We start from the raw sequence: 18490 nt of genomic DNA on the forward strand, positions 1-18490 counted from the left end.
AAAGATAAAACTGTGAATTTTTTTAAGAAATATTTATAAATTACATTACAATAAATATTTATATACAACAACAACAACAATATATCCAGTATATATTTCCAACAGGTGGGGTCTGAGGAGGGTAGTCTGTACGTAGACCTTACCGTTCCAATAGATTCTCGGCTCGGAAAGAAGAAGAAGAAGAATAAGGAAAGAAAGAAAGGAGGAGAGAAGAAAAAGGTGGGAGATAAATGATAAGTAGTACCAAATAATAATAACAGAGAATACAATACCTGAAACAAACAAAATCACATAATAATGCAATTAAGATCTGAGAATACGAAGGGACATGCGTGTTACTAAGACTATCGGTGAGCAACTAAGAAACTCTCAACTATACCCTAATCCTCGACCTCCACACCCTCTTATCAAGGGTCATGTCCTCATTGAGTTGAAGCAGCGCCATGTCCTGCTTAATCACCTCTCCTCAACACTTCTTAGGCCTACCTTGACCTCTTCTCAAACTTGCCATGACCAACCTCTCACACATCCTAACGGGGAGTTTCAATACTTCTCTTCTTAACATGTCTGAACGATCTCAACCTCGACTCTCGCATCTTGTCCTCCACGAAGGCTACTGTTATTTTATCTCGGATAGCTTCATTCCTAATCTTATCTCTCATGGTACACCCAAACATCCATCTCAACATTCTCATTGCTACTTTTATCTTCTGCACATGGGAGTTCTTAACTTGCCAACACTCAGCCCCATACAACATAGTCGGTTGAACCACTACTCTATGAAACTTACCCTTAAGTCTTGGCGGCACATTCTTATCACATAAAATATCAGAAGTGAGCCTCCACTTCATCCATCTTGCTTCAATGCGATGTATGACATCTTCGTCAATCTCCCCTTTACCTTGAATAATAGAGCCGAGATACTTAAAACTTGTTCTCTTGGGGATAACTTGAGCATCAAACTTTACATCTATGTCTGTTTTATGGGTCTTGTCACTGAATTTGCACTCCAAGAATACTATTTTGGTTCTGCTAAACTTGAAACCTTTAGACTCTAAGGTCTGTCTCGTCAATCAACACTATATTATCGGCAAATAGCATGTACCAAGGCACCTCTCCTTGGATGTGTCGCGACAGCACATCCATCGCCAAGGCAAATAAAATCGGGCTAAGAGCCGATCCCTGATACAACCCCATCACAATAGAAAAATGCTCCGAGTCACCTCCCACAATCCTCACCTGAGTCTTAGCACCATCATACATATCCTTAATCACCCCAGTATACGCTATCGGAACGCCACTAACCTCCAAACACCTTCACAGAACCTCCCTCGGGACTTTATCATGCGCGAAACAAGGTCAATAAATACCATGTGCAAGTCCTTTTTCCTTTCTCTATACTGCTCCACTAATCTCCTCACTAGATGAATTGCTTCTGTAGTCAAATGCCCCGGCATGAATCCGAACTGGTTCTCGGAAATAGACACGCACCTCCTCACCCTGGCCTCCACCACCCTCTCCCAAACCTTCATAGTGTGACTCAACAACTTTATACCCTATAGTTATTGCAATTTTGAATATCACCCTTGTTCTTGTACGACAGAACCATCGTACTCCACCTCCATTCTTCAGGCATCTTCTTCGTCCTGAAAATAACATTAAACAACCTGGTGAACACTTCAAAGCCTGCTCGCCCCGCACTCTTCCAGAATTTTACTGGGATTTCGTCTTAGCCCGTCCCTGCACATCTAAAAATGTTTATATGTATAAAATATTTTTAAAAATTATATAACTATATTATCAGGTTGATTTGGTTTCGGTTTGACTTTTTTAGTTAAAACCAAACGAAACCAACTATGTTCGGGGTTTTTTCCCAATACTAAACTTTCAAACCAAAACCACAATCGGATTTTTCCGATTTAACTTGGATTGTCGGTTTGATGTTGTTTATCAGTTTTATTTCTACACCCCTAGAAATATGCAAACTTTCTAGAAGCACAATGGGTCGTCTAATATGTAGGATAACGGATAATAATAATTTTGAAATTATATGGGGGATTATTTTATTTCACATTTGGTTGAATTTTACATCGGAAATTAACAAATTTTAGAATCAATTAATTTACAATTGAGTATTATTCTATTCCATATTGAATAATTAATTCCACAAAGAGCTTGTTTTAGTGGGCGTTTGTATATAAAGAATTGTGAAATTTTGGAAAAAAAAAAATTCAAGTGAAAATAGTATTTGAAAATTAGAGTTGTGTTTGGACATAAATACAATTTGGAGTTGTTTTTGAAAATTTGTGAGTGGTTTGAGTGAAAATTTTTAAAAATAGTTTTTTGGAGCTTTTTCACTTTTTGATTTTTTTTAAAATTTAACTTCAAGTGAAATTTAAAATTTTTATTCTGATTTCGAAAAAAAGTGAATTTTCTTGGATTAAGGAGCAAAATAATGGAATAGGATGAAAGTGTATTTTCGCGAATCATGAGGACTACAATGAAATCTCTCTGTTCCTTTTCCTTTAAAGATATATTAACGCCTTTTTTTGGCAGAGATAACTATTCCTACAAGAAAACTGGAATATAAAAGAAAAATAAATAAAAACAGAAAACAAGTGAAAAGACTCGGAATTAAAAGTTAGAAGTCTTCAAATTCTCTCTCTCTCTCTCTCTCTCGCTCTTCTCTTCCTTCTAGGGTTTCAGAATCGATCTCCATCGAACTCCAAAAAACTCAAAAATTCAATATGGTGAATGTTCGATTATCCTTTAGATTTCTATATTTAGTGCTTAATTTTCGATCTGTTCCCCTGTTTATTTATTTGATTTTTTTGTGTGTGTTTACAGGAAGGTGATGGGAAATTGGAGGCGCAAATAGAGAATTTATTAAATGTAGAGAAGCAGATGAGGCAAGCTGGAGATGTCGCCGGAACTAGAAAAGCGGCTACAGATATTCTTCAGCTTTGCTTCGAAGCTCGCGCTTGGAATACTTTAAATGAACAGATTGTTCTCTTGTCTAAACGCCGTGGTCAATTGAAACAGGCATGCTCATCTATGTCATTATATTTATTTATTTATTTATCAGTTTATTCTATTAGTTCGTTTAAACAAAATTGTTTTTTTGTTTGTCTATGAGTTTGGATTTGAAATTCAAGGTTTTATTTGCTAAATTATGTGAACTTGTGGAGTAAAAAGGTAGAAAGTTTCAGAAATTGGTAGTTTGTGTGCGTATAATCTGTTGATTGTAGCTAAAGATCTTGACTTTTTCGTGCAAATGAAGTTTGATTTGATCTTTTGACTTATATGCTTCCTTAGTCCCTATTTATTTGGCTCTATTTGACTGGGCACGTATTTCAAGACAGAATGAAAGATATTTGAAACTTGTGCTCTAGAACAAGTCATAACATTTTTGTGGCTATAAATTAATCTTATTAAGGGTAGAATGAGAAGTTTAAAGTGAAATTGTTTCTAATATAAGGAGGTATCGTGCTTTTTGGGCAGTCTAAAAGGGAAAGTGCATCAATTAAATTGGGACTGATGGAGAGCTTTACTAAGTAAATAAGCAAGATTGATTTGATGAACCCAACTGTGATGCTGATGCTAGGAATGGTTAGAACTTAGAGGAAAATGTATTAGTAATCCTTGTTTGCAAGAGTTAATAAAAACAGTTTAAACTAGTATTTAGACTTGCCAAAATTGGATTTACTTTCCAACTTTTCCTTTTTTGCTTCTCTCACACTTGTTTTTCTGACCATACTACTAAAGTGGTTTGAGTTAATTTTTTTTTGATAATCAAATTTAGACCATTCTTGATTTGTGCATGTTGTCCTTGTGCATGAGTATACTTGTTTTTGCAATATGTATTACATAGCGGAGATATAATATGCTGACTAGGTTCTTTGTTGATCCTGCTGTAAATTTAATGAAAAGAGCATGGAGGACATGCTGATTCCATAGTGTGTAAGTCAAAACTTTATGTGTTTTAGCAACGAAGCATGTAACCTTTGTTTAACGAAGGAGGAGGTGAAGGGAAGGAGAAGAGGTGAGGTCATTGGGCTAATGTTCTTCTCTATGGATAGGATTATCTCTATGCTTTGCTTGGTAGAAAGGGAATGGAAGTGAGATTCTTGCCCTTATTTGGACATCAAAGAAGCAAAAGGATAGAGTAGTCCTTCATATTTTAGTTCGCTTGATTTAAAAGGTCATTTGTATGTAAGTGCCTATGAATTCTTCCTTGAACATAGTGAAATTTGGTAGGCTGGAGATCTGCTTAGAAAAGGTGAAAGGCTGTACTCTTTTTTTTTTTTTTCAAAGGGATACCGGAAAACTGGCTTCCTTCCATCCACTTTAATGCTGCTCACAATCATAACTAGTACTACTAGATAAGGTTTTTGGATGGATTTTGCCCCTTGTTTGATAAGTAAAGAATAAATTTTATATTGATGTGTTCTAGCAATAAAAAAGTGCTGGTAAGGAAAATACTTCCAAGATGGTTCATTATAAAACATGTAATGAGCTGACAAAACCTATAAAGACATCTACATCATTTGCAATTGCCATGTTGCACCAGCATTTTTCCTGTTTCACTGATGAACTACCTTAGAGATGGCTTCTTTCGTGATTCTTGTTTTTTTAAAAAATTTTCTTGATGAAGTTTCTTTTTAGAATGATTATTTCAGGGTGATATTTGGTTGCTGGACTTCTAGAAGTAGTATTCAAATTTATGGTTGGGGAAGATAAATGACCAAAATTGAATTATTAGAATTTAAATGAAACGCGGGATAGATAAAGACACTTTGAGCTTTCTTGGAAAGGTATTTGGAGAGGATGCCAAAGTTCTTGATTAGTGACATTAAGCGGAGAGGTCCAAAGGAAGAGCTTGGGATTAAGCACCAAACAAATTAACAGAGAAGTAGATGTAAGGGGGTGAGGATACGAGGAAAACTGTCAACTACGACCAAGACACAAATATAGAATCCTATATTGGCAACCAAATTTTGGATCAATAGCTCTCTTTGTGTAACTTTTGAGCACTCTTGGCCCACAAAAAAATGTCTTGGAGAGGGGAGGAGTTGCGGTATTAAATGATCATGGATGGTCTTGGATGTGTTTGCCTAAGGAACAACAATTTCTACCTGGGTACTACTTCTGTATACAACTTACTGGAACAAGAAACACAAAGTACCTATAGATGCAGTGGGCTAGGATGCAAGGAAGTATATGAACGATTGAATTGCATAGCACGGGAGGCCTAGGCACTTGGTGTTTAATTAGAGGGAGACTTGACACAATGGTAAGAGTTGTTGCCATGTGACCAGGCAGTCACGAGTTCAAGTGTCGAAATAACCTCTTGCAGAAATGCAAGGTATGACTATGTACATAAGACCCAATGTGGTCTAGCCCTTACCCGGACCCCGCACATAGCAGGAGCTTAGTGCACTAGACTGTCCTTTTTTAACGTGACTGGGAACATGCATATTGTGGCTACATCCGGAATGCTTGGGAAATTGGCCGTCGATGTGCTTGTGTTTTAGGAAAATCAGGCCAGCATACTCGAATTTCTTGTAAGCGCCTGAGTCCTGTTCATCCCATAATTGATGTGGCTTTTTGGATACGCTCTTCCTTTTTGCCCTGTATATGTATATGTAGTGAGCCATTCCCGTGAAAAATATACACATGGGGCAATGCAGTACTTCGTCTAGTTTTGATGGATGATTTTATGCGTTCATTTGTCCTCTTTATACTTTAGTAACATGTTTGATGTTTTTCTTGTACTTGTGCAGGCTGTACAGGCCATGGTCCAACAAGCAATGCAGTATATTGACCAGACACCAGATCTTGACACTAAGATAGACCTCATCAAGACGCTTAACAATGTGTCTGCGGGAAAGGTTAGCGTGTTTTCATTTTCATAAAAACATTGCTGCAATCTGTTTCTCCCCTACTGAGCAACCGTGATCTGGCATGTAGATATATGTCGAAATTGAGAGAGCTCGCTTGATTAAGAAACTCGCCAAGATTAACGAAGAACAAGGAAAAATAGCCGAGGCGGCTGATTTGATGCAAGAAGTTGCGGTAAGTATTTGGTGACTTTCGCTTTGGTGTTTTCTAGGTCTTTTTTGCTTTACTCAATCGATGTGAAGCTGCAACAGTGGGGTTCCTTTTCTTTCTGGAAAAATCTTTCTTGATGGTTTTCACTTACAATATGCCCATGGCGTAACTAACAGGTTGAAACTTTTGGGGCGATGGCAAAAACTGAGAAGATAGCCTTCATTCTTGAACAAGTATGTGATAGATACTCTTTCTTTTCTTTCTACTCAAACTTAAATGAGAGCATGCCTTTGGACTAACTGCGTGATGCTGGAATACTGCAGGTTCGTCTATGCTTAGATCGTCAAGATTATGTTCGTGCTCAAATACTCTCAAGAAAGATCAATCCCAAAGTGTTTGAAGCTGATCCCTCTAAGGAAAAGAAGAAACCAAAGGAGGGTGAAAATGTGGTTGAGGAGCCTGCTGCAGATATTCCATCACTATTAGAGTTGAAGCAAATCTACTATCAATTAATGATTAGGTACATCTGATTATGTTTTAAATGTGGGTTTTGTGTCAAGTTGTTTTCTCTAGATTTGATGATAGTGTTACACCCTTTGCGCTATCAAGCATTCAGCTCATTTATGCAAACTCAAATAGGATTTTAATATAGTATTATTTATTTCTTTAGAAAAACTTGGAATAGTTAACTACAGTCATGGTTAAAACTTGCATCTTCTGCCCTTATTTTGGTGATTTCTGTAGCATCTGGACCGGACATATTAGTGTTTAAGACACAACTTTCTTATGTGCTCATTTTCAGTGTTTGCTGACAGTTACTCTACATACCTCGCTTTTACGTTTGAGTTTGGATAAGACATGCTTCCTGAATTAAAATTTCTGAGTTTCCTCATTGTGTATATGTTTTAGTTATCTATGAGAATTTTAGTGTTTTATCCTTATCAACTGTACCAAGGGACTAAAGGGAATGCTATCCATATTTTGTCAGTAACGATTCATTTTTGCAGAATGGTTCACATTTTCATCCAAAGATATGATACACATCTGTGCATTCATTACAGTTGAGAAATAGAGAGTAATGCAAATTCCACATAGCTGCATGTTTGAGACAGTTTCATATTTGCTCTCTGTTTTGGTTTATATGATGAATGGATTTCCATCCATAAAATTTCACTAGGAGCAGGGGACTAAGCTTTAGGAGGTCAATTATAGCTCTGTTATACTCTGCTCTTCCCTTCAAGAAGTGTCTGAGTTTTCTTGAGAATACAAACAACAACAACCCAGTAAAATCCCACTAGTGAGGTCCGGGGAGGGTAGTGTATGCAGACCTTACCCCTACCCCAGGAGAATACATGATAAGTAAATTAGGTGGTTGTGATCATCTAAACTCTATAAATTTTAGGCACCTAAGTTGAACAAAGTAGTCAAAAACAACAACAATAACAACAAACCCACTTTAATCCCTTAAGTGGTGTCTGGGGAGGGTAGTGTGTACGCACACCTTACCCCTATCCTATAAAGGTAGAGATGCAAAATAGTCAAAAACGAAAGTGCAAAAAAGTTCCAAAGCATGTTGGAACTTTAAGCGCAAAGCACAGTTAAAGGCTGGGCTTTAGGGAAGAAAAGCACAAAAGGGAAAAAAGTAAAAAATAGATGTGCCCTTAACTTCTCCAAGAATTTTAGGTTGGAGCAGGACTGCCGATTCGATCCTAGGGCCTAAAATAGCCTGCTTAGCAATTTAGAATGATGTAGCTCTAGATGAACAAATTGTTGCAGTTGGAGATCGTTCTTTGCATTTGAATATCTTAAACTGGTGAGTCATTTGCTCTCCTTCTGGTGCAGGTATAACTCACATAGCAATGATTACCTTGAAATATGTCGTTGTTATAAGGCTATATATGAGATCCCTTCTGTGAAAGAAGACCCAGCACAGTGGATACCGGTAATTGGTCCTTTTCATGCATACTCGCGTTCTACTTCATTATAATTTCGAGATGTTGCTTGTCGTATTATCCAATGCTTATTCAGTTTTGAATTCTTAAAGTAGTACATCTGTGAAATGTACTGTTGGTGAATGAGCAATTCCTTTGAGAAAAAATTAAATAATAATTGTGCTGCTGCACAACTTCAAAATAATGTGACATATCAAATTCATTTACCAATGTCAGATACCAACTTTGACAAAACTAAAATGGTTTGGAAATTATTAATCTATTGGAACGGAGACGTTATTGTTGCATAATTTTATAAGAGAGGATGATTAAATTAATTTACCAATATGAAATTCCAATTGCTACGTCAAGTAAAGGTGCTGTGGAATTATCAATATATCAAATTCATCGTGGCATACTCTGTCTTTCTTCTCTTTTTCTGGGAAATGAATGGTTAAAGAAGAGAAGAAATAGGATTAGTTTTCTTTGGTATCATTTGGTAATTGTGAGCTGAGACTGGCGTTGTAGCCTTATGCAGCTAGTCAGGCATCTCAGGGGAGAAGGGCATCCTTATCATTTTTTAGATAAGAGGGTAGGCATCCTTTTCATTTGTCAGAAAGATGATTACATGGGGGAATAAAAGAAGAAAGCTTTATCACTTGCAAGTCCACTCTTGTTGATCAAATGGTCTTGGCTTCTTCTCGACCTTCAAGCACATGTTGGAGCACAACAGGCATCTATGCTAATGTTTGTGTGTAAAACAACTGTAACACAGCTTTAAAAAAGAAAGAAATTTGAAACTGGTATATTAGGAGAAAAATCTGTGGATGGATAGCTTCTTTCTATTTTGGTAAATGGTAACTTGAATCTTAATAATTGGCTATTTTTCTTAATGGAGCTGGTATGTTTTTTATTTTAAAAACATTTCCAACTTGTTGGGGTAGATAGATGTAGGTAGGGGAGCTCGTCAGTTGTATTTGAGATTCCAAATCTTGAAGATGACTTATTGCACATAATACTTGATCAACCAGCATGCTGAATTTTATGCAGGTTCTGAGGAAAATTTGCTGGTATTTGGTATTATCTCCCCATGATCCTATGCAATCAAGTCTTCATAACTCAACTTTGGAGGACAAGAATCTTTCAGAAATCCCTCATTTCAGGTTTTCGTGTGAAAATTCTCTTACAATATGTTTATTGATGCTACTTATAGAAAAAGGAAAAAAGGAAATACTATGTGGAGTTGCATTTGCTTATAGGGTTAGTGGAGTTAAGATTTCTCAAAATTTTGGCAACCATAGTCAACTCGTGCAGTTATGGACTATTTGACAATAAATATTTTGTACTCCTGGCACAATTTTGTATGACAATTTCTATTCGGCATGCCGCATGTCGAGGATGTTGCCACCATCCATCAACAATCTTATTCTTTGCATGTTTCAAAGACTTCGAGATCTTAAATAATTAACTATTCACAAGTTTATCCTACGTTCTGTAAACGAATGAAGTTTCAGCAACTGTTTTAATATTTCTTGATTACTATTTATAGTACTAGTATCAAATTAGCATGTTAAACTCTCTCCCAAGTCAAATCGTATCACATGTGATATATTGGCTGGAAAAATAGAATTCAGAATCTTGGCTCATTGGATTTTGTAATTTTTTGCAATGTTTGCTTACTTGGTACTCCCACCGTCCCGTTTTATGTGATGGTGGTTGACTGGGCACGGAGTTTTAAGAAAGAAAGAAAGACTTTTGAAACTTGTCTAAAACGAGCCATAAACATTCTTGTGGTTTTAAATCATCCCACTAAGGATTAACGTGAGAAGTTTAAAGTTAAATTAATTCTAAATATAAAAAGGTATCATTCTTTCCACAGGACAGACCAAAGAGGAAGTGTGCACATAAAATGTGACAGAGGCAGTATGCTTTTTGCATGTTGAGGCTGAAGGAGATCGGAGTCGTTCAATGATTAGGTGATCTTTGAAGTCCATATTTTCTGAAAGGCAGAATACCCAATTACCTTGTCCTTGGACCAGAATTTATAGTCGGCCCCAACTCTCTTTTTCCACATTTTAACACCCCTACTTTGTCAAGACACATGTTTTAAACACCTCCACCAGAGTGTGATCCTGAATTGCGTTGACAATGATAACACGTCATGCGCTAAGGCCTTTTATTGTGTGACACGTGTAATTTGCGTGTCCTACTTGTAAAAACCAGTTTATAAAATTTCTGATTTTTGTACTATCTCTTCTTCTTCACCCTTCATCATTTACGTCTCCTCCTGGACAACCTCTTGACACCTCTTCTGTCACCAACACCAAAATTTTTCCTTTTCTTGCATTGATTTTCCTCTAAAATTTCTTAGCCCACTCCTAACTTCATTTTCCAACTCACCTTTACGGTGGCACCTTATTTCCCCACCAGAATCTTTTTAACCTAATCTCCCCCTCGTCTCATTCGTCCTCTCTTTACCAAAACAGATCTGGTCAAAAGAGAGATGTGAAAGATGGTGGTGGTTCCATCAGTAGATCTACTGCCAGAGACCTCTAGCACTACCGTCCTTACCGCCTTCAATTCACATCTTACCATCTATACACAAAACGTTCCACTGACCGCCCTGTCAAAACCACCTTTAAATACCGTCTTCCCCATTATTCCAGAGATCATCCATGCCACTGCACTGGTACCAACCTCACTTCTCCACTTCTTTCCTTCATCACCTTCTTCCCCCTACCAACCACCATACCTCCTCCCGCTCGCCATTCTTTTAACAACAAACATGTTTTTAAAATCCATTTCCATCAACAATTCATCGTCATGATCCACAATTCTTCATCTAATTTTACCAATGATGACTCTCAGAGAAGTAAAAATCCCCATCTTTTTCAGCACTGCCAAAGAAACCTCTGATATTCCCTAATTTTGCCTCAAATTCAGCAATGTAAAGGTGGTGCGGACGGAGCTCCCTCAGTCCATTTCCATTGAAGTTGGCGGAGGTGGGGGACGTGAATAAAGAGAGGGAGGGGAAAGGAAGAAGAGTAAGCTGGAGGTGGGGGGACAGGAATAAAGGAGGAGAGGAAAAAGAAAGAAAGGCATCAGCCTTTTGGGAGTTCAGGTGAATGGAATTCACGGTGGAAGAGGGTTTAAGATGTGGAAGCAGGAAGAAGGAGAAGGGGAAAGAAAGAAACGAAGGGGGGATGGGTGAAGGAGTGACCGAAGGGGTTGTTTCTTTTTCTTTTCTTTTTTATATTTGTCTTCCTTTTTATTGTAAATTTTAATGATTTAGTACTTTTTTTAGTTAAATAAATAATATTCATGCACTTATCAGTGTGATTGGCACGCACTACTGCCACATAAGCTGTGCCACCACCACATAAGCATGGTCAGTGGTGTTTAATAGCTATTCCGTCGAGTGGGGGTAAAAAATGAAAAAACCGGGAGTTGGGGGCGGCCAGCTTTTAAATCCGGTACCAGTGCATATCAGAATGGTCAATGATTGGGGATCTTTGAAGTCCATACTTTTTGAAACTGACACTTCAAAATTGAAACTCTAAGCAGAAAAATCAAGTTATGGCTTTTATTAACCTTCTGTTTTTACTTCAGGCTGCTTTTGAAGCAATTGATTACCATGGAGGTCATTCAATGGACTGCTTTATGGAATACTTTCAAGGATGAGTTTGAAAATGAAAAGAATATGCCTGGTGGCACTTTGGGTGACAAGGCTGCCGAAGATCTCAGACTGAGAGTTATAGAGCATGTAATATCCGTAGGCTTAAGTATCTATTTGTTGATTCTGTTATTATGGTACCTGTTGACTTTGTGTATGCTGCAGTCCTCCATTTTGCTCCTGAATTTGATGTTTCACTTTTCAAATACTCTTTCCTTGCAGAACATCCTTGTCGTCTCAAAATACTACTCGAGAATAACTTTGAAGAGACTGGCAGATTTATTGTGCCTCAGTATCCAGGTGCACATTAATTTATTGCTATTCCTCATTCAAATTTTATTCATGTGTTGTGTACAACAGCTACATGTTTTACTTCCAACTTTTGTGGGATGTGGGATGTGGGGTGGTCCTGCTATTACAAAGCCAATGTGATCTAACCTAAGTGCAAAGGCTGAGGCTCCAAGACTCTACAAGTCGTGGGTCTCTCTGTGCCTTACAGTGATGTAACTTTGATTTTGTAAATCCATAGGCTGCTGGCTTTGTTAATTCAGAACCTGTTCGTGATAGTTTAGATCACTGTTGTAGTGCTCTGATGGAGGGAACTTTGTGCTACATTTTTGTGTTACAATAGTAAAGGTGATTCTCTGTCACAGTGTGTAAAATAAAATTGTGTTAACATTGATCGCTGGTGAGCTGCTAGATGTTTCCAATATTATATTATTTCATATTTACCTTCTGTGGCGTTAACTTTCAAATGATGGAACTGAACCAATCTCTGGGGGCCCACATTCTATTTTCTCTTCATTGTTGCGGAGCATAGCCTGTCTAGACACTGCAGCCGTCACAGAAACTTTTACCTCTCTTAGCATACATTTCTTCTGGTGACCCTCATGTTCTTTCTTTTTTATCTCAGGAAGCCGAGAAGCATCTATCTGAAATGGTTGTATCAAAAGCATTGGTTGCTAAGATTGACAGACCTATGGGTGTAGTCTGTTTCCAACCGGCAAAAGACAGCAATGACATCTTGAATTCATGGGCTTTTAATTTGGAGAAGCTGCTTGACCTTGTAGAAAAGAGTTGCCACCAAATCCACAAAGAAACAATGGTGCACAAAGCTGCATTAAAGGCTTGAAAGACTAATCAGACTCTACAGGTAGAGCCTCACATCAATTATAGCAATTCCGGATAGGGAAGTTGATTATGTGACAAAATTGAAATCCTTTTGCAGTCTGGGTTGCTCTATTTTAAAGGACTAGCAGCAGGAACTAAAACTTGCAATCAACCTTGCTCCCTACTATCATGATCTGACTGCTTGCCTTTCTCGGTGTCAGGGCTTCGACTTTCTTCCCCCATTTACCCTTTTGTATCTTTATCAATGTTTCTCCGCATGATTTATTTATTGAGAGCAACAAATATCCAGGTTTGATGCTGAAAGATCTCAGGTTCTTTAATGTTTATTTACTTGGTTATTTATCACATTCAGAGGACTGGAGAATGAGAGCCATGGTTTTATTTCAAATTTTAATGGTGTGCCTCCATGTTTTGGAATCCGATTTTAGAATTTGAGATGATGGTAAGGGATACGTAAAGGGTCTTAAGACTATATCCTTGCCTTGGCATGGTAGCAGGGGAAGGAATTTTTTTGCTTGTGTTTGGAATAGACAATTGCATCCTGCTTCCTGAGGTTGCTTTCTTATTCAAATAATCTAAAATGAAACATAGAAGGCGAAAAAGGAACACGTGACTAACGGAAGAAACTTATCCATGATATGTAGACCAAATCATATTAGTTAATTATGATCAAGTGATATGTGAAGGAAAAAGTTAACATTAATTAATCATGGTCAAGAACTAGAAGTGCGCGTAAAGAGCGAGAATCAATAATGCTATGGCTTCTATTTATTGTCTGCATGGCGTCCAGGTAAATGACAGACTCAAGTTGTGATTAGCTCTTCCAGCATGATTTTTTTTTAATTATATATACGCTGACATTTTAAATGCCGGTAGCGAAAGGGGATAGGAAAATCTAAAGTTACACTAGTAAATCTATATTTGTTCACATATTTTTTAACGTAGTCGTAGGTAAACTATTACGTCGATATCGCTTTCTCTACTTTTCAGTTTCTAGATTGATATTTAACTTACACTTTCCGAATAAAGAGAAATTAATGATCAAAACAAAGCCAAAGTACATTCATCGCAAAAATGGAAAGTCGTAATGCTTTTCCCTCTAAAATTGAGAAAATACTAGAAGCTAACACAATATTGTTTCCTTCAAAAAGAAAATTTAGTACGTTATTCAATAAGCTATTATTGGATTGTCTGTAGTCCTAGAGGGTGATTGGCTAAGCTTATAAGCTGGTCGAACTAGCTTATAAGCACTTTTCGGCTTATCTACGCGTTTGGTAAATTAAAAGTGCTTATAAGCCAAGTGCTTATAAATAAAAAATAAGCCAAAAGCCATAAGCTGGTCACCCCCAACTTATGAATTTTTAGCTTATAAGCACTTTAAGTTTGACCAAAGTTTTTACTATTTTATCCTTACAATATTCCTTTTTAGAACAAAACTCTTACATGAAATCTAAAATTTTTAAAAAATTGCGCCTTTATAAATGTAAAAGTTCTAAGGTTATTTAAGTCATTTTAACAGAAAAAGAGCTTATCAACACTTTTTTTATCAAATACTGTAGCAACTTATTATCAATTTCAGTATTTGTATCCAAACGCGTAACTGCTTATTTATTAAATGAGTTTCAATGCTTATCAGCTACTTCAAATCAGCTAATTCAAACGGGCTCCTAGTTGAGCTTTGAATAATATTAGAAGGAATATTTGCCGTAAACTTTTCTCGTCTTATCAAAGATTTATAAGATCATTTATTAGTTTATTGTTCTTGATAAGAAAAAACATAAGAGCGATCCGGATTAATGTTTACTTTTTTTAGGCGGTATATATGGATTATACACTGAATATACATATATTATATATGCATTATAAATATATTATATATATATGTATGATTGAGTGTGCGGCTATTTAATTAGGTTAACTTTGTAAAAAGCTACCCTACTGCAGATAATTTTATTATTAAATAATAAGTTGTTGACCCCACTAATAGAATCTCTGTTGCTATGGCCCTACTAATACTCCAAAATTGAAATTGAATAAACTTCAGAGGAAAGGTTCTTGAATTTCTGGAAGATTGGAAGTTGTATGATGATTTTTATACGTGATTTGGTTGACATTTTCATTCTTCTTTATACTTCTAGAATATTTTAAATTGGCATTTAATTGACTTGGGCACGCGCTTCTAACTGGAATTCTGGAAATAATGAGTCGTACAATCAGTCAATGAATAAAATGACGGCGGTTGGCAATGTATCACCAAAACTAACAAAAAGGAAAACAAGACCTTAATCCACGTACTCCTGTGAGTTCTGGCAATGTTGGCCAATTCTTGTTCACTAATACATTAAAAGAAACACTTCATGTGATGGATATAATTAATTAATGTACTAGCTAGCTAGTCAAATCTTCTAAGAAGATGACATATTCAAGTACAATAATATTATCCAGAAGAAGAAGAAGGGTGATCATACGCCGAATTTGACCAATTAGAAGCAGTTTGAAAATCGCTCCCACTACTCAGGGGCGGAGCTAGAGCTGGGCGGAGCTAGAGCTTCAGTTACGAGTTCGCTCTGACTAGCATTTGGCTGAATATGAACCTGCGGCTGAATAGGAGATAAAAACATATTTGGAAAATAGGGCAAATGCAGCCTGTGAAACTCATCATCATTGGTAAAAGTTTGATCATTTAAATCAGCACTATTATTCAAAGCTTGATGATGAGAAGTGTGAAGTATTGGCTCGTCCGTTTGAGGACGTTCGATAAAATTGGAACGATACTGAGAAGTGTGAACTATTGGCTTGTCGTCCCTTAGAGGATATTCGATAAAATTGGGACGATACAGAGAAGTGTAAACTATTGGATCGGGCGATGAAGAAACGGAATAAAGTGTATTTGGAGAATCAGACAATACTGGAGATGGCAAGAGTTTAACATTTTCTGGGAAATTGAGTTTGGCTTTGCTACCTCTGAATTTAAGAGCAGCTTCATCATAAGCTCTGGCAGCTGCTTCAGCTGTGTCAAAAGTTCCAAGCCAAACTCTTGTTGCTTTATATGGATCTCTTATTTCAGCTGCCCATTTTCCCCATGGCCTTTGTCTAACTCCTCTGTATCTTCTTCTTGATTGACTATTATTATTATTATTATTATTATTATTATTATTATTATTATTATTATTATTATTATTATTATTATTATTATTATTATTATCTCCTCCATTAGATTGATCACTGCTGCTATTTTGATGATCATTTGTTGAAGTGTAGATAAATGTTGCTTCTGTTGTTGGTGTGCTGCTGGTAATTGTCCTAATGCTTGTACCTTCACCACCTATATAACATAATTTCATTAAGTTATAAAATGACATGACTATAACTTGTATACAACGACAATACAAATATTTTTGTAAGCTATCAGGCCATCTGAAAAATAACTAAACATTATAACGGCTCATAATAAGTGGAACTAGTTATTTGTACCTCAAAAACCATATAGACAAGTTTAAAGAATCATACTGACCAATATTATTATTTGTGGAAGGACAAAGATTTGGCAAAAATGGTGTGTACAGGATATGCAGAGAAAGCATGTGTAAAATCTGCTATTCAAAATAATGAAAATGTGATAATGAAGCACGTACACATCCACCTAATTGTATCTTTCATTAATAATGTACTAAAAATCAATATAGTGAAAAGTCACACACTTGATTTATATTGTATGTTTCAAGTGCATTTTTTTAATGGAGAAAATGGCAAGAATCAAAACTAAAAACAAAGGCATCTGCAGCAATTTACTTCTAAATAAAATGCAGAATGAATACAACTCACATAGAAGATCAACCAAATCTTTTAATCCATTTATTCTCATCTACATTTAGCTGTTATTTAGCAATAATGATTCCTGCAACACATCCAAACTATTGAATTGTGTGTCTGTTTCATCTAAATATTTAAGCTTCAGCCCGGAACTTATACCCACTCTAATATCATAGTATTAATGTTTGATCATCTTATCTAAATGCTAATTAAACCGTTAGAGAAAATATACTTTTAATAATCAGAGGCGGATCCAAGATTTAAATTTTGTGGGTTGAACATTTAAGATTCTAGCATTGAACATATTGTATTTTTAAAGTTATGGGTTCATATCTGTTATATGGGTTCAAATTCTACTATATCTTATAACTTTAATAAAATTTTACACATAAATTTATTTTATGCCTCGAAAGCTATGAATTCAATTGAATCCGTATAATGCTACATTGGCCACTAGTTAATTATGTTTTCAAAATACCCACTGAAAACACAACATAAACTAAAAGAAAATCCAAAACTTTAAGGAAAAAAGGGGTATTATCACTTTTAGCCGGCGCCAGAAACTATTTATATGTGGTAGCCGAAAAATGTATAAAATTTGTATAATTTTTGTATACAAATTTGTTAACTATTTGTATAATTTTTGTATATAACATACAGAATGTATATATATAACGCAAAAATTATACAAATTTTATACACTTTTTTCGGTTATTATTTTTACGGCGGTGTCATTTTTTTCAAAAAAAAAAGTAAAGTAAAATAAAAATACCTGATGATCTCATATCAGAACTTCCAATATGTAAGAATTGCTGACTACTTTGCCGTTGTTCACGTCCTCTTTTCTCACCAACCCCCCAAGAAACTGAAGAAAAACCTGAACCAAGATTATTCTCAGCTGCACCATTTTCATCAGTCAAGATTTGGTGATTCAATCTATCTTCACCAGCAACAACATGTTTTAGTGCAGAAACCATTACAGACATCTCCTGTTCCCTATTAATATTACCCGAAAACATCGATTCCAACACATTATAATTATCATCTCTATCCCTATCTTCATGTCTTCTCCTGTTAGATATTTTGTCTCTTGAATTCGCCACCTTGTAAATACACATGCAATATTCAAAAAGAGAACTCAAACAAAAATCTCCAATACAGAGACACAAAAGTTTACAATATATATACTAGTCAAGAAGGTTGACAAGAACAAACCAGTACCAATGCAAGTTTCTTAAACAAACCGTTATATACATATTTATATATAGACATTTAGACAACACACACAAGTTGGGAGTTGAAAATTATAAAAAAGGAAAACAAAAAGAGCTTTTCTTTTGAAGTAATAAATAAAATAAGCGCCGCCAAATAAAGAGTCGGTCAGCTTATGAAAGAAACCTCAGCTCCCATATATTCTCTTCTTTAGTTAACTTTTTCTTAGCTTGATATTTTTGGGGAACTCTAGGGACAAGTGGAGTAGTGAAGAAGACAACAAGCTAAGGCGGTTGCTGTTTTTTATTTGATTGAGACCAAGTGTGAAGTGAAGAAAAAAATGGTGTGAAATGAGAAAACAAGAGATAGGTACTTTAGTTTATGTTCATAATAATTCTGAGGATAAGAAACAGTGAGAGACCAGCCGGTTTTGTCTGTCGGCGGTTATATTAAGAGTTCCAGAGGCCGACATGGGAGACGAGGAGCCGTTCTTCTTTCTTCTTAGTAATACGCGAGTTGATGCCCGTGCATAAGGCCAATATTTAAGTTTAGGTAAAAGTCGTTTATATTAAATAAATTTAATAATTTTTAAAATAACAAAATTTAATGTTTTATCAGAGATAAAAAAAATGTTAATATTTTATGTTATAAATCTTGCAAACTCTGAATGTGATAAAGG

The 18490-nt window shown here is 36.0% G+C and overlaps 2 protein-coding genes across 2 annotated transcripts; one reads left to right on the forward strand and one right to left on the reverse strand.

The window, feature by feature from the left end:
* The first annotated feature begins 2564 nt into the window (after nucleotides 1–2564).
* Nucleotides 2565–13180, forward strand: LOC104230021 (26S proteasome non-ATPase regulatory subunit 12 homolog A-like). Its single transcript, XM_009782754.2, has 12 exons — nucleotides 2565–2750; nucleotides 2848–3042; nucleotides 5784–5891; nucleotides 5971–6075; nucleotides 6228–6284; nucleotides 6375–6571; nucleotides 7894–7993; nucleotides 9033–9145; nucleotides 11592–11745; nucleotides 11878–11955; nucleotides 12569–12808; nucleotides 12884–13180. Exons 1-11 carry the CDS (start codon nucleotides 2748–2750, stop codon nucleotides 12785–12787), a joined length of 1329 nt encoding a protein of 442 aa, XP_009781056.1. The 5' UTR covers nucleotides 2565–2747; the 3' UTR covers nucleotides 12788–12808; nucleotides 12884–13180.
* Nucleotides 13181–15296: 2116 nt separating this feature from the next.
* On the reverse strand, nucleotides 15297–17717 carry LOC104230022 (ethylene-responsive transcription factor ABR1-like). The gene is made up of 2 exons (XM_070147044.1): nucleotides 17372–17717; nucleotides 15297–16111 (listed from the first exon to the last, which is right to left on the reverse strand). The coding sequence occupies exons 1-2, from the start codon at nucleotides 17715–17717 to the stop codon at nucleotides 15297–15299; spliced, it is 1161 nt and encodes a 386-aa protein (XP_070003145.1).
* Between the last annotated feature and the right edge of the window lie 773 nt (nucleotides 17718–18490).

The sequence above is a fragment of the Nicotiana sylvestris genome, chromosome 5 (genome assembly GCF_000393655.2).
Source record: "Nicotiana sylvestris chromosome 5, ASM39365v2, whole genome shotgun sequence".
Classification (NCBI taxonomy): Eukaryota; Viridiplantae; Streptophyta; class Magnoliopsida; order Solanales; family Solanaceae; genus Nicotiana; species Nicotiana sylvestris.

What these genes read in the sequence shown, in the direction of transcription:
- LOC104230021 (XM_009782754.2), top strand. An exon ending in ACCCAGCACAGTGGATACCG is followed by an intron (nt 7,994 to 9,032) that starts GTAATTGGTCCT and finishes AATTTTATGCAG; the next exon opens with GTTCTGAGGAAAATTTGCTG. An exon ending in TATTGTGCCTCAGTATCCAG is followed by an intron (nt 11,956 to 12,568) that starts GTGCACATTAAT and finishes TTTTTATCTCAG; the next exon opens with GAAGCCGAGAAGCATCTATC.
- LOC104230022 (XM_070147044.1), bottom strand. Translation starts at nt 17,717, where the DNA reads ATGTGTATTTACAAGGTGGCGAATTCAAGAGACAAAATATCTAACAGG. An exon ending in TTCTGATATGAGATCATCAG is followed by an intron (nt 16,112 to 17,371) that starts GTATTTTTATTT and finishes TATGTTATATAG; the next exon opens with GTGGTGAAGGTACAAGCATT.